This window comes from Hyperolius riggenbachi, chromosome 6 (assembly GCF_040937935.1).
Source record: "Hyperolius riggenbachi isolate aHypRig1 chromosome 6, aHypRig1.pri, whole genome shotgun sequence".
Taxonomy (NCBI): domain Eukaryota; kingdom Metazoa; phylum Chordata; class Amphibia; order Anura; family Hyperoliidae; genus Hyperolius; species Hyperolius riggenbachi.
The window spans coordinates 226,404,300-226,420,778 of NC_090651.1; the positions used below are offsets into that span (position 1 = coordinate 226,404,300).

Below are 16,479 nucleotides of genomic sequence, written 5' to 3' on the forward strand. Positions count from 1 at the left end.
GTTGTAATTGGGTGTTGCTACAACTAGGCTTTGAGCAGACATTTGGCATAGGAGTTCCCTGCAGGCAGGAGCAATTTGCACTGAATTAAACAAAACTGGAAACTGGGTCGCAAAATTGAAGACACCACTGCAAGGAATCATATTTCAGAAACTATGTATCAGTGTATCCATGGCATAGAAAATGTTACACTTCAAAACACACAAGGCACCCTTGTAAAAAATTGTCTGTTATAAAGCATGATTCACACTGACAACTCCTTCCTGAATTAAGACTCATGACAACCATGTTTGACTGAACGAATAGTTTATTTTGGCCAAAGGCTACAAAATTAACACATAAATCAAAATGCTAGTATACCATTTACAAAAAAAAAAAAAAAACTCAGCTAACAGGCATAAAAAAAATAAATAAAATGATGTTTCCCAGTAAGGGTTAGTGTAGCTTGAAAAGTGCTTTAAACTCCTAGTTCATCCTCAGGCCCCTTTCACACTGGTGCGCTGCGTTACCCTGTTTTGCCGCAGAGTAACACTGCACCAACTATACCAATTCATACCTGTCCGCATGCGATGCGGCGGAAGTGACGTTTCACTATTTGGGTAACTGGCGCAATAGCGCGATGGTGGCCGACTTGCCTGGAATTCATGTAAGTCTATGGAGCCGTGCATATTAAACTGTTCGCTGCACGTATTCGCGTCCCGCATGCACAGAGCTGTATTTTGTCAATACGCTTCCATGCAATTCTACCGTCGGCCATAGGAAGTGAGCGCTAGAGACCCTCACTTCCTGCTTGGCCTGCATCCAGAATGGATATTACCGCGCACTGCTGCAGTAATCTCCAGCGGCTTGTTTTGGCATTGTGGTGCGATCGTCCGATCGCATCGCACCGCGGGTTGGCAATGTTAAGCCAGCCTCAGGGATTTTTCATTGTTAAAAAAGGTGAACTGGACACTAGGTTAATAGTTACACAGCTTTCATATTTCATGCAGCTGTTCCAGAGAAGATCACTTTGCAAAAGTCAGTCACGTGACCCAGAGATCTATGCACAATGTATAGAGAGGCTAACAGAGTGGGAGTATCTTCCTCTGCACATAGCCATCACCTGACCTTGCCCACCTCCTCCCACTGATCCATCTTGTAGAGGATGGGCAAGGTTACCTCTGTGCTTAAAAGAAACGTCTATCAACCTCTCCACTGTGGGGGAAGGCATTGGAAAAAATCATAGACTGCTATTCAGTCTAACCAAGCTGCATGAGACACCAACACAGTTGGTCACTGCTGCAAACCCTGTCAGCTAGGTAACAAAAAAAAATAAAAAATAAATAATGCAAAAATGATTTATGCGAATTTCAAATAATGGATGTATTCAACACAATATGCATTAAGGGAAAAAAAAACAAACAAACTATGAACTAGGGCTTTACTTAGAACTCCACCAAAAATCTAGTCTCGCTTTGGACAGCATGAGAAAGGTTACCACCCCTTTCAAGTTTATATTTTTGGTCTAGATACTATTTGGAGAGAATTTTCCCCATATTCTGGATTAGACCGATGTCAGTAAGTATGGGGAAAGAACCTCTGCAACATCAATACAAGGAAGCAATTAAGAAAAAGCTGCCAAAGTTATAGCCAAGTATTTATAAAGTACTCTGTTTGCATTACTGTGAGTTGCCATTGGAGAGAGTCACCCACTTCCTGTTGTGTCTCCAGAAGGAGGAAGTAAAGGAATTTAAAAGGGAGACAAGAAAACAAGACTGAAAGAGGTATTTAATAATTTTCCACCCTACCCAAAACTAAGAGCTAACTATGAAATTGGAAGGAGTTCTACCGTAAGGTCTGAAACAAATACAAATTGTAAACTTCATGTTTGTTATATAGAAAAAAAAATTTCTGTTGCCCAAGGCCACCAATCGGCTTCCGTTACTTTCCTACTTCTAGTTTCAAAAAACAAAGAATGGATCTGATTGGTTGCTACAGACAAGGACACCTCTCTATATGGTACATGGCAATCATTAGCGAACAACCACAAAAGAGGAAGAGCTCAAGCTCAGGTCAGTCTTGGATGGGTATAGAACCTTCAAGCTGCCCTCTTTGTCAACGACGCGAACTTGCTCTAGCACCAGCTGGGAACCGCCCTCTGTTGCTGCATTTTGATTGGCTGCTGGATTCAGAGGTCTTGAGCCCTCTTGATGTTCTGAGTCAGAGCCGATGTCTTCCTCTTTGTTTTCCAGAGTAAACTTATTAAGCTCAGCCATTTTCTGTGTAAAGAATTAAGCAACAATAAAAATAACAGAAAATCAACTAGAATTACCGTATTTGCTAAGGAACAGAAAAAACAATAACATTGTAATGGTTTTTATATACCACGTTTCCCCGAAAATAGAACCTCCCCGGAAAATAAAGCCTATCTTATACTTCAAGCAAGCTTGAAATATAAGACATCCCCGAAAATAAGACCTAGCGGGGCCACATAATGCCCCCACCTCTGCAGAGTGAAAGCGGAGCATTGCCGCATGAGAGAGGAGTAAGCAGAGAAAGGGTTAGAGCGTGAGAGAGGTGTAAGCATAGGAGGAATGCAGCATGACAGAGGGGTGCAGTGTGAGAGAGGTGTAAGCAGAGGAAGGGGTATAGCGTGAGAGTGGTGTAAGTATAGGGAGGGGTGCAGCGTGAGAGAGGCGTATGCAGAGGGAGGGGTGCAGTGTGAGATGTGTATGCAGAGGGAGGGGTGCAGCATGAGAGAGGTGTAAGCAGAGGAAGGGGTAAGTCCTGTAGTAAGTAAACTGTATACAAAATGGTGGTGAGTAAATATACAACAGAGTCACACAACTGGAACAAACATGCAGCCATCTGAGTCAGGAACACTGGCCCTGCATTGTTCTTCTGGGTCAGTGATTCACATACTATTCAAAACTAAGAAGAAACACAACAGACATACGCTTATTCTTTTCAATTTAGCAGAGATCAGTAAAAGTAGCCTTAACATCCCTCTCAGTGCAGGAGTCTCTTACTATGAAAAGTAGAAACATGCACAACTGACTTCGTCTAAAGCTGTATGGAAAAACAGAGCTATCAATTCTAAGCTTGCTCTGGTCTTGCATAGCGTCCATCATACAACAATATCAATATGGTCTCATGTCCATGTCTCTGCTGGTGTTCCCAAAGCAGTCAGACACAGAGTACAGCTCTGAGGTCTCAATTGTTAGGACTCCCATTATTTAAGTAGTGTCAGCATCGGGAGCGCAAAAGGTCCTGGAGGAGGTTAGAGTGCAATTACAGGCCAGTTATGAACACACGTCAAAAGTACGAGAAAACATATAAATGGCAGAGTGCTGGCTTCTTCTACTCAGGGACAGTTGCGGAATACACAGCGGTGTTATTCAAAAAAGCAAAAAGACACTGGGCCCGATTCATCAAGCAGTACAGCTTAATGTGATGGAGCGCCCACTTTACATAGTTGTAACTACCGGTATGTAAATTAACATAGTAGCGGCCGCAAGTGAAGTATCACGGTAACAACACTTCACAGGACCACCCACAGTTAAGGTTATGCACGTTGCTATGTAAGCAAAGCTCGTAACTAAGGAAGGCATGCTCCTTACATAGCAGCGAGTGCTGCTATGTAAGGCAGGCAAAGCGGGCCTTCACATTAAGCAGCACAGTTTGATGAATCAGGCCCATTGGCTATTATGAATATACAGATATTGCTTCATGCAAAGTTGCCAATTTATAAATAAGCCTTGTATTATGTATCAGGTCGCATTTAAAGGGACTGTAACAAAAATGTCGTGTTTTCTACCATCCTACAGGTTCCTAAACCTATTATAATGTGCTCTGGCTTACTGCAGCACTTTCTACTATCACTATCTCTGTAATAAATCATCTTATCTTTCCCCTGTCGGACTTGTTGTCCTGTGTCTGGAAGGCTGCCAACTCTTCAGTGTGATCTGCTATGCATTCCCCCCTCTATGCACACTCCCCTGTGTGTGTGTGTGTGTTATTTACATTAGCCAGCTTTTCTCTGCTCTCTTATCTTTTACAAGCTGGATAGATCCTCTGTTCACATACTGATGAGTCACATACAGCAGAATTACAGACAACCAGGCAGAGCTGTCTGCAAGAAGAAACAATCAGCTTGTAACTCTTCAGTGAGCTGCAGGGGGAAAGAAACACACAAATGATCTATTGAGATTCAAAAGGAAGGCTGTATACAGCCTGATTGTGTATGGATGTATTTTCTATGTGTGGACATACTGTACATCAACCTACTTCCTGTTTTGGTGGCCATTTTGTTTGTTTACAAACAAACTTTTTAAAACTGTTTTTGACTACTTTTAATGCGGCGGGGAGCGGCGAAATTGTGACAGAGGGTAATAGGAGATGTCCCCTAACATACTGGTATGTTTACTGTATGTGTGATTTTAACAATACAGATTCTCTTTAAGGTAGGATTATAGTATATAGATCAAGATAAACAGCAGGTCACATTAGTTAGTTTTACCAATTACAAACAAGTTATGGGGTTGTTTAAAGGCCATCTGAAGTGAGAAGGCAATGGAGGTTGCCATATTTATTTCTTTTTAAAAAATGCCAGGCCGTCCTGCTGATTCTTTGCCTCCAATACTTCTAGCCATAGACTCTGAACAAGCAAGCAGATGTTTGACTGCATTTGCCACATGCTAGTTTCAGCTGTGTGATTCAGACACCACTGAGCATGAAAGACCAGCAGGATTGCCAGGCAACTGGTATTGTTTAAAATGAAATAAATAGGACAGACTCCATATCTCTCTTAGGTCAGTTTTCCTTTAATAGGACTGAGGTTGACAGGTTAAAGAAAGGAGGAAAGGTCTGGTTAAGACTATAGGGTTAAAATTCTCACATTGAAAGTGAAAGGACAACTGTAGTGAGTGGTATATGAAGGCTGCCATATTTACTTCCTTTTAAGCAATACCAGTTGCCTGGCTATCCTGCTGATTCTCTGCCTCTATTACTTTAAGCCATAGACCCTGCACAAGCATGCAGCAGATCAGGTGTTTCACACATTGTCAGATCTGACAGGATTGGCTGCATGCTTGTTTCTGGTGTTATTCAGACACTACTGAAGCCAAATAGATCAGCTGGGCTGCCAGGTAACTGGTATTACTTGAAAGGAAATCAATATGGCAGCCTCCATATACCGCTCACTACAGTTGTCCTCTAAGCTGTAGAGAAAAACTGGAGATTTATGGGGACTAACACCTTCCTTCCCTTTAAAAATCACCAGTCGCATGGCTGTCATGCTGGTGTTTTAGCTCCACTAGTGTCCAAGTCACATGCCCAGGCCATACACGAGGCCAATGAACTCACACTCATCTCTCCAGGGTCTTTACATGCCTGTTCGAATGTCACTATTCATATCTATACGTATGTAGTGGGAGGACAATCCTAAAGAATGTTTCCACTAGAATCGGTGCATGCTGCCGATTCTCACACGGCCGCATCCGCCCACAGCCACGTCCCATCTCCTCAATTGACTTTGGCATCGGGAGATGCAGAAGTGACGCAGGCGCCAGCGGAAGTGATGTGGCTAGGTAGCTGCATTCGCATCACTATCCCTATGGAAACGGGCCCTTAAAATTATATTCAGTCTGTTCATCAGACATCAGCTGTGTATTATGAGGATACGATAACTAGGAATAGGGCCTCCTCAACCTATTCAACTACATCCAGTAAGTTCTACATTCAAGCTGTAGACCATGATCTATGTAAAAGGAGGATGAAACGGACTGGATGTAGAGATGGCCTCTTGCTACATAAATGTGGGAAAATAGCCTGGAAAATGCACCACCAGATTGCTGCGTATGTGGCTACCATTAGATATTATGCACTATCTACACATCTGGTCCAGTGCGTCTAATAAGCCTCTCTGTAAAACTGTACACATCAGCCTTCATGCATTACTGTGCTCTGAACCCGAAGGTTTTCCATTTAGGTCACTACGTACGGTTTTGTATCAGAGGAGATGAAATTACACCCGTGCTGATTGTAAAAATTTCCAGTTTCTAAAAATAAGTGCCATGTCTTAAGAGTAACACAATGCAAAAGGGAAACAGTTCTCAACAAATGCAAACTAAAAGTAGGCAGAGGTCACCAGCAAGTGGATCACTTTCTGTGTGTGCTAATCATGACTAATAGTATGAATAGCCACAGCCTTTAAAGAGACATGGTTGCAAATGGACATTTTAAAGCCGAATTCTTTATATTAGTCACACAGAGGACTATTTTACAAGAATTCAGTACCGTATGTTCTAGTCATTGGCAGAGAGATGGATAGATTCCAAAGTAGTGTGAACAATTCTTGCAGGACTGGTATAAGGAGGCACCAACAAAGGATACAAAAAAAAAAAAAATCAAAACAGTTTAAAAAAGGAGGAGGGGGGGGGGGGCTTACCTCCTCCAAAGACAAGCTAGGCATTTCAAACTTTTTTTTTTACTATACACAAAGACTACGCATTTCACGGGCAAGCCTGCTTCATCAGTCAATGGCAGTGTCAAAATAGCAAGTGACAGCACCAAAGTGCTTTGCTACTATGTTGAAACTGCCACTGATCTGATGAAGAAATATTGACCTGTTAAACACGTAGTCTTTTGTGTCTAATAAATAACATTTGAAATACCTAGCTTGTCTTTTTTTAATGGATTTGGATTAGTTCAGATTGGGGCGTTCCCGTCGCTTTTCGTTCTTAAAAGCGCTACATGGACCATTTTCAGGGCGATTCCTCCTCAATGAAAAGGTATAGGAAGAAAGCAAAATGCTCACAAAATCGATTTATGCAGCATTGTGTTTGCATTTTTAAGAATTAATAAATTGTCAATACTGGTCAAAGTGTTCACAATTTAAAAAAATGCTCTGGAAAAGCGCTTTTAACAAAAACACACCACCCACCCAAGTGTCGGGAATCGCAAAAAAAAAAATCACGGCAAAAAACGCCCAACGCGATCGGAACGCAATGTGAACAAGGCCTTATACCAATTTTTAGTCACCCACCTTGGTGGTGTTAGGAAGGTACTTGCATTCCTAGAGCACAACGACCTACTGTTTTGATTAGCTGCACGCTTGTTTCAGGTGTGTGATTCAGACTCTACTAATGTCAGAATGATCAGTAAGACAGCCTCCATAGGTCTCTTACTTCAGGTTCCCTTTAAGTGTATGTAAAGCTTATCTCTACTCCAGCAGATGTCTGGGGAAGCAGACAATTCTTTTTACCCCATATACAGTCTGTAGGCCAAGCTTTAGTTGCTTTGCGGAGAACCTCTCCAGGGCTGTTGACGTTATTACATTACACAAAAATAGTCTGCTACTGAGAGCAAAACTGAGTTTTTATAGCAAGCACAATGTGTGGGACGTTTTATTACCAAATACTAAAAAAATACTAAAGTAGGGAAGATGGTTTAGAAATAAGCTCGCTCTGTGATTAAAGAGAACCTGAAGCGGGGTAAAAATAAAAACTGAATAAGAAGCTGCCATTTCAGCATAAGCAAAATCCCAGAATACATTTTGTCTATGTCTTCCAGCCCACCCTGACATAACCTTATATTGTTAATCTCCCCCTCCTATAAGAGAGCTGTGTAGACAGGTATCACTTACCATGATGAGAGCATCCATGACATCTTTGCAGACCTGTAGGCTGGTGGCACTGGTGACTTCTAACAACAGGGCCTGGGTGGTTTTGGTAATCTGGGGGGGAAAAAGCAATATATAAAAGCAAAATATGTGATAACTTAGCAATCGGCGTATCCAAATATATCATTTACTGTCAAGTGAGGTTTCTGAAACTAAAAATTGTTTGGTCTAATCTGAAGCAGCCTGAAGAACAGCTTTATGAGAAAAGTAGAAAAGGTGGTCACTGTGGGGATACCACGGTCACCTGTATGACAAGGAGAGACCAGGAGCCAAATGGCGCAGTATTGTGGGGTATTGGATGTTAGATTGTAGTATAAGAGTATTCATATTCACAAAGGTGGGTTGCAGAACACTGTGTATTGCCAACGGGGAAATAACCGTCCCCCCTCAGAATTCCAGGTCCTACTGGAACTGCATAGCGTACAGGTAAACAGAGGCACCAGAAGGATAAAAAGCAACTAAAATTGTTAAAATGGAGGAGGTGGTGGTGGACTTACCCCCTCAAAGTAGACACAAGATGCTGTTGATTAATATTCAACAAAAATAGTTTATTTACATATTCCGAACAGGTGCAACGCATTTCGCGGGTATATCCCACTTCATCAGGCTAAAGAAGGAGCATATGACTCATGTAGGTCTATTACAAAGCTTAGTGCCTCTGTGTATATATATATATACACAGTGGAGGAAATAATTATTTGACCCCTCACTCATTTTGTAAGTTTGTCCAATGACAAAGAAATGAAAAGTCTCAGAACAGTATCATTTCAATGGTAGGTTTATTTTGATAGTGGCAGATAGCACATCAAAAGGAAAATCGAAAAAATAACCTTAAATAAAAGATAGCAACTGATTTGCATTTCATTGAGTGAAATAAGTTTTTGAACCCCTACCAACCATTAAGAGTTCTGGCTCCCACAGAGTGGTTAGACACTTCTACTCAATTAGTCACCTTCATTAAGGACACCTGTCTTAACTAGTCACCTGTATAAAAGACACCTGTCCACAGAATCAATCAATCAAGCAGACTCCAAACTCTCCAACATGGGAAAGACCAAAGAGCTGTCCAAGGATGTCAGAGACAAAATTGTAGACCTGCACGAGGCTGGAATGGGCTACAAAACCATTAGCAAGAAGCTGGGAGAGAAGGTGACAACTGTTGGTGCGATTGTTCGAAAATGGAAGGAGCACAAAATGACCATCAATCGACCTCGCTCTGGGGCTCCACGCAAGATCTCACCTCGTGGGGTGTCAATGGTTCTGAGAAAGGTGAAAAAGCATCCTAGAACTACACGGGAGGAGTTAGTGAATGACCTTAAATTAGCAGGGACCACAGTCACCAAGAAAACCATTGGAAACACATTACACCGCAATGGATTAAAATCCTGCAGGGCTCGCAAGGTCCCCCTGCTCAAGAAGGCACATGTGCAGGCCCGTCTAAAGTTTGCCAATGAACACCTGAATGATTCTGTGAGTGACTGGGAGAAGGTGCGGTGGTCTGATGAGACCAAAATAGAGCTCTTTGGCATTAACTCAACTCGCTGTGTTTGGAGGAAGAAAAATGCTGCCTATGACCCCCAAAACACCGTCCCCACCGTCAAGCATGGGGGTGGAAACATTTTGCTTTGGGTGTGTTTTTCTGCTAAGGGCACAGGACAACTTAATCGCATTAACGGGAAAATGGACGGAGTCATGTATCGTGAAATCCTGAACGACAACCTCCTTCCCTCTGCCAGGAAACTGAAAATGGGTCGTGGATGGGTGTTCCAGCACGACAATGACCCAAAACATACAGCAAAGGCAACAAAGGAGTGGCTCAAGAAGAAGCACATTAAGGTCATGGAGTGACCTAGTCAGTCTCCGGACCTTAATCCAATAGAAAACCTATGGAGGGAGCTCAAGCTCAGAGTTGCACAGAGACAGCCTCGAAACCTTAGGGATTTAGAGATGATCTGAAAAGAGGAGTGGACCAACATTCCTCCTAAAATGTGTGCAAACTTGGTCATCAATTACAAGAAACGTTTGACCTCTGTGCTTGCAAACAAGGGTTTTTCCACTAAGTATTAAGTCTTTTATTGTTAGAGGGTTCAAAAACTTATTTCACTCAATGAAATGCAAATCAGTTGCTATCTTTTATTTAAGGTTATTTTTTCGATTTTCCTTTTGATGTGCTATCTGCCACTGTTAAAATAAACCTACCATTGAAATGATACTGTTCTGAGACTTCATTTCTTTGTCATTGGAAAAATGACAAAATCAGTGAGGGGTCAAATAATTATTTCCTCCACTGTATATAATATATATATATATATATATATATATATATATATATATATATATATATATATATATATATATATATATATATATATATATATATATATATATATATATATATATATTTTTTTTTTTTTCTCTCTGCTGGAACTGGATGGTTGCACTCCTGGTTGGTCCTTCTTTGTTGTAGATAACACCACACCCGGAAGGTGAACACGTCCAAAGGAGATGTAATGTATAGTACTGGGGGTGGAGGCGCCCAAAAATAGGTAATGTAATGAAACAAAAATAATAATAATAAGGTGGAGGGAGGGGGTCTTTTCTTTACCACTCCAGATGGAAGAACCCAAACCACAGGGTTAATGTAAAAGTTAAAATTATTTATTCAGCACAATTAAAAGGACATTGCGTTTCATGGGTCTCATCCCGCTTCTTCAGGTCAATACAAGTGCCTTTAAAATATGGTCGCAAGCATGGACGTCAGAAATTTTTTTTTTGTCATTACCTATTTTTGGGTGCCTCCACCCAAAGCTTTATGAGAAATGTCACCAACTGCATCAGAATTCTGTTTAGTCATGTGTGAGACTAAACAGTCTACAGTTCTGGAAATCTGAGCTAGGGAAGGTTGCTGGAGGAAGGCTCCTCATTCGGTGCATTTAAAAGTGATTAGTGGAACATCACCTGCTCAGAAAAGCTCCTACACAGATATAACAAACACTGCAACTAAGTGTCTGCACAGTACTAGGGAATCATCCGTTCAGTAATATCAGTTTGTGGACACTTTTACACTTGTGTGTATTTGCAGTTCGATTCCTCATCGCACCACAACGCACAAAACCACTTACATATCACCCTGTGGCAGACTGTCATTTGCATAGCTCTGCTCCCCTTCCCCCACACCCTTCTTGCCCAGTGACGTACTCCCTGCTGGACAGGAAGTACGTCACTGGAATTCCTGGGCTTTCCTGTCATATTCCTGTCATTCCGCACATGCGCCACACCACAGCTGCCTCCAACATTTGTAAAATGTATGTGTCGCCCATTCTATTTACATTACTTCCGCCGCAGAAGTCAGACCGTAACAAGCTATTGACTTTGTGGTGGATCGGGCACTTCCGGCACAACGCAATGCAGTAAGTGTGCAAGGCCCCATTGCCATACATTGCCACTGCGTAACCCTGCGGTAAAAGAGAGTAACGCATTGCAGGCTTTCAATGCAAGTGTAAAAGGGGCCTTGAATCACTCATCCAGTGGGCCTTAAACCACTTATCCAGATTTTGCAAGCTTGCAGGAATGTTTTTGTTTTGCATGTTGCCGTGACAATCCTGAAGAAATGCATATATCTGCTGCTTCTGGCACACTAAGTGAAACTAGCAAATTTTTGCATCTTTGTACATACAAATTGGCTGCAGCCAAATTTTGGCACATAGTAAAGCCGAAAGATGGGACAGCCAAACTATTTGGTAGCGTTAACACTATTCCCCTCCAAGTTGCTGCAACAGCACAGCATGCATTCTTTACAGCAACTTACATGCAGCATAGAAAACAGCAGATGGAGAGGAGGCGGGTCCCACAGAGATCTGTGAATATTAATGAGGGACGGGAAGCAACAGCAAGAGAGCCCCGCCTGTGTCAGCGACCAACAGCAGAAGGGACAGCACACCATTAACAGCGCTTCTGGGCTGCAAATGAGATGAAAACCAACACAGGCATGCAGATCCCCCCTAGGAGCTAAATGACATACCTTGAACGCAAATCATATGCAAATTATGTACTAATCCCTATTCAAAAAAATTTGAATGCAAACTGAAACACATGGATGCAGCTAGCCACAAAAATACTTATGATTTGTATAGGCTCCACTGGCAGCGTCTCCCCGTTACAAGCTGCACCTGAATTGACTACCTGCATAAAATGTGCAGATCTCAAAATATGAACTAAATTACACACTTTGCATTCAAAGCAGATACAATACAGCATACAGTTTGGAACAAAGGAAAGAAAAAAATGACTAGCTGCACTAGGTAAAATTATGTTTTTAGTTGATAGACTAGAGTTAGGTCTCTTCCGTAAGGGTATGTCAACGTTGCGGAAGAGTCCAGTAAAAAACATTCTGTGCACATACTGTTTCTTGAAGAAAACACCCTTCTTTACTGTCTCGGTTTTGAATGCAAAGTGTGTAATTTAGCTCTAATTTCGAGATCTGCACATTTATGCAGGTAGTCACTTTAGGTGCAGCTTGTATCGGGGAAGAGCTGCCAATGGAACCCAAACAGCAGAAGGGAGACTGTGAGAGAGATTGTCTGCTGTACCCAGTGTACAGCGCTGCTGCCCCCTAGTTTTCACTGCTGGTAACAGCACCCTCCGATTCTGCGCCAGGGATAGATGAATCACTTCTGACCGGGTGTTAGCCCCCATCATGGGGGCACCCAGGGCCCCCACCCCAGGTATGCCACTGGAAACAAATGAGCAGAATTGTGGTTCATAGGAGGAAGAATTTCCAGACCCCACTTTAGGATCAGGAAATCACAATGCAGGGTCCCTGCATAATATAGATAGATGAGAAGTGAATGGCATGCTCAGCTATGAAAGATTATATATTAGACAATGAAATGCTCACAATTTGCACTACATAACATGGGGCTTTCAGAATTTAACAACTGAATTTTTGGGTATAGTTTTGCTCTAAACAATGTCAGCTTCTTATCTGACTCAACACAAAATGTAGTGGTTAGCATATCTTCATACATGCATGTGTACAGTTATTCAGTCTACTGAATAGGTGGTAAATTGATTAATCATTTTAAGTGTGTATTTGCTTAATAACATACCTTTGTCTTGTCACTATTGGTGATTGGTGGGAAGGATATAACCTCATTTTCTGCATCAACCAAGCATGGGTAGTTTTCTTTGCCATCCAACAACCGAAGGTATCTATAAGATGAAATGTAAAGTAGTCAAGGTGTGTAGGTGTAGGTGTGTATATGTGTAGGTAGGTGTGTGTAGGTAGGTGTGTGTAGGTGTGCATGTGTGTAGGTGTGCGTGTGTGTAGGTGTGTAGGTGTGTGTGTGTGTAGGTGTGTGTAGGTGTGTGTGTGTAGGTGTGTGTGTAGGTGTGTGTGTAGGTGTGTGTGTAGGTGTGTGTGTAGGTGTGTGTGTGTAGGTGTGTGTGTGGTGTGTGTGTAGGTGTGTGTGTAGGTGTGTGTGTAGGTGTGTGTGTGTAGGTGTGTGTGTAGGTGTGTGTGTAGGTGTGTGTGTAGGTGTGTGTGTGTAGGTGTGTGTGTAGGTGTGTGTGTAGGTGTGTGTGTAGGTGTGTGTGTAGGTGTGTGTGTGTGTAGGTGTGTGTGTGTGTGTAGGTGTGTGTGTGTGTTTGTAGGTGTGCGTGTGTAGGTGTGTGTGTGTTTGTAGGTGTGCGTGTGTAGGTGTGCGTGTGTAGGTGTGTGTTTGTTTGTGTGTGTGTGTGTGTGTATAGGTGTATGTGGGTGTGTGTGTGTGTAGGTGTATGTGGGTGTGTGTGTAGGTGTATGTGGGTGTGTGTGTAGGTGTATGTGTGTGTGTGTGTGTGTGTGTGTGTGTGTGTAGGTGTGTGTTTGTGTTGGCGTAGGTGTAGGGGTGTGTGTGTGTGTGTGTGTGTGTGTGTGTGTGTGTGTGTGTGTGTGTGTGTGTGTGTGTGTGTTTCAGAATACAGGGAATCACCAGCTTACAAACACCCGTCGATATGAATAGTGTATTGTCTGTGTCGTCTTTTCTCCCAGTCTCCTCTTCACTCCCCGTGCGAGTTGAAACACAGTGAGAGCCGATCGCATCTCTCATGCGATCTGAGGGAGCCCGCGGCGATCAGCTGCTTCTCCTCTCCCTCACTGTTCCCTCTAGTGCCGGCTTTTCCTGATCATGTCATTACACGTGACTGGCACTAGGGGGAAGAGTGAGGGAGAGGAGAAGTAACTGATCACCACTGGGCCCCTTGGATTAGGTGAAAGACGGGATTGGCTCACACTGCTTTTACCTCAGCCATGGGAGGAGCGGCTGAGGACACGGGGCAAACAGGGACACAGGGAGAAACAAAGCAGGACGAAGGAGGACACAAAGGCCAAAAAGCGGGACAAAGAAAGACAAAGGACACTAAGGGGGTCAAAGGAGGACACGGGAAAAACAAAGAAATAGGGTAACACAAAGGGGGCAGAGTAGGACACAGGGGACAATGGAAGACACAAAGGGGGATGAAGGAGGACCAAAAGGGGGGACAGAGGACACAGGGGACAAACAAGGGCGGCAGAGGAGCACACAGAGGATAAACGAGGACACAAAAAAAGAGGATGGGGGAGGACACAGGAGACGAAGGATACAAAGGGGGGACTAAGGAAAACACAGGGGAAAAATGAGAACACAAAGGAGGGCAGAGGGTGACACAGGGACACAGGGGGGGGGGGATGAAGGAGGACACAGGACAAAGAAGGACACAAAGAGGACAGAGGTGGACACAGGATGACACATGGGGGACACTGAGGTGCAAGGGGGACATCATAATTGAGGGGAGAACATCCACAAAGACACCCCTGCACCATGGACGCACCAGGTTCAGTGTATTTTTTTCACTTGGTTTTTGCCCTAGCTGCATCTTATGGTTAGAAGAGTCTTTTGGTCCAAAAAATACAGTACATGAAAAAAAAAAACATTTAAGCAATGTAAACTTCAGTATTGCCTAAACTTACATCTAGGCCACCAACTCTATTTTGAACAAGCATGTAACCAGTGGAGTTAGAAGATCTGATGTGGATTCTTGTTCAGGGCCAGAGATTCAAATGGTGGAATGGTCAAAGGAATTGCACAACAGCCAGACAAGTAGCATTTTTTTCAAACAAAAGGTGGGTACACGCACATAATTGCGGTCACCCACAAGGATCAGGACTCAATCCCTTGGGATTCAGGACAGAGTTCTGTTGCTATGGAAGAGGGCAGAGGGGCAAAACTACAGGTCATGATGAAGTGGGAGGGGTAAAGAGGAGAACAATGGCCTCACCTGCGCCTGGCTGATATAATCTCACAGAACTGATAGTCAATGTGATGCAAGAGTTGATGCCGGATTTTGCAAATGCTGTATACATTTTTTGCAGCTTGAATATGGACCAAATGAATCCCAACAAGGTTGAATTTTCTTTATCACTTTTGTCAAGATTACCCTTTCCAAATTTTCCACTCCATAATAATCTGGGGATTCAAACAAGCTACCGGTAGTTTAAAAAAAATAAAAAATTTATTGATACATGCCATTAGTTTAGGTTTATTTTGCTGAGCCTAAGTAAAGCATCAGAGATTGTTTTGTAATAATATATGCTGGTGGGATAATGAAGTGGTGTCAGGTATAGGATCTGTTTTTCAGCCCTGAGCACATGGATTTGCAATGCTATACAGGCTTCAGCACGTGACACGCGGGCGTGAGAAAAGCCTGGCACACAATACCTGCGTACCTCTCCTCACTGAGCTAGCGGCTGGAACTGCGTGTTGTTCTGTGCATGGAATGCAACAATGGATACGCCTCTATCACAAGCTGAGGGGATTATGTAACAAGCGCACAGCAAACACCTGGCAGCGATCTCCGTCTCGATGTCTGCTAATGTGCCACTTCATAATCACAGCTACAAGGAGGTCAGATAAACAGACATTAAAAATAACTTGTCAAGTGTGCCCTGCCCTGCTCACACATTGCCACACACAGCTGAGTCTTCCTGTAAGCACTGGTTTCTGTCCATAGTAAACACTCCAGGCCAGTAAGGCTGCTGGCATGCACCAGGCAAATGGAGACTTCACGGCTGTGGTGGATTTTCATATCTTATTAGGCATCTCAGAATGACAATATATGACGATGCTAATCTCTCCCACAACATAACCTACTTCAGATGCCTCAGCAACAAGCACATAAAGATTGGCCCAACTCTGTCTTGGATTGTAGTAGCATAGGGAAAGTCACTGCCCATCTGGTTGGCATTGCTGTCTTCACTAGGGAGAAATGCCATAACTTTCTTTCCAGCGCTGCATAATATGTTAGGGCTTTATAAATACAACGGAAGATGACAATTGATAGATTTTATCTCCTCAACAAATGTTTTTCAGCAGGTGGTAATGACACAGAAGAATACCGCCTGCTTTGAAGAGGTGATAGGAGAGCGATAAGAGCCAAGTCTATGCGGGACTGTGTGTTAGTGGAGACTCACAAGCAGAAGCAGCGAGATCTCCCCCCAGGCAGAAGAGAGACCGGAACAAACAAGGTTTCCCCTGAATAGCTTAGGCCAGTGATCTGCAAACTTGGCTCTCCAGTTGTTAAGGGACTACAAGTCACACACAGGGCCGGAGCTACCATAGGAAAAAAATGGGCAATTGCCCCAGGGCCTGTAGGGGCCCCAAAGTTGTTCCTCCCCATTATAACTGTTGCTCCCCAGGGACTCTGCAGTCTTAAGTAGGGAGGTGATTGGGGGAGGGTCAGCACAATGCATTTGCCTTTATGAATTATAACTGTGGCTGTCATATTCTTGCAATGCATTGTGGAC

The 16,479-nt window shown here is 43.1% G+C and overlaps 1 protein-coding gene across 1 annotated transcript in view; it reads right to left on the reverse strand.

Annotated features, from left to right (window-relative positions):
• Window positions 1-287: 287 nt before the first annotated feature.
• The window catches only part of LRRC47 (leucine rich repeat containing 47), a 47,595-nt gene continuing 31,403 nt past the window's right edge, over window positions 288-16,479 (reverse strand). The window contains exons 5-7 of the mRNA XM_068240487.1: window positions 12,767-12,869; window positions 7,623-7,712; window positions 288-2,256 (exon numbers count right to left, since the gene is read on the reverse strand). Coding sequence (XP_068096588.1) covers window positions 2,011-2,256; window positions 7,623-7,712; window positions 12,767-12,869 — 439 coding nt within the window. The 3' untranslated portion in view covers window positions 288-2,010. The remainder of the gene's footprint in view (window positions 2,257-7,622; window positions 7,713-12,766; window positions 12,870-16,479) is intronic.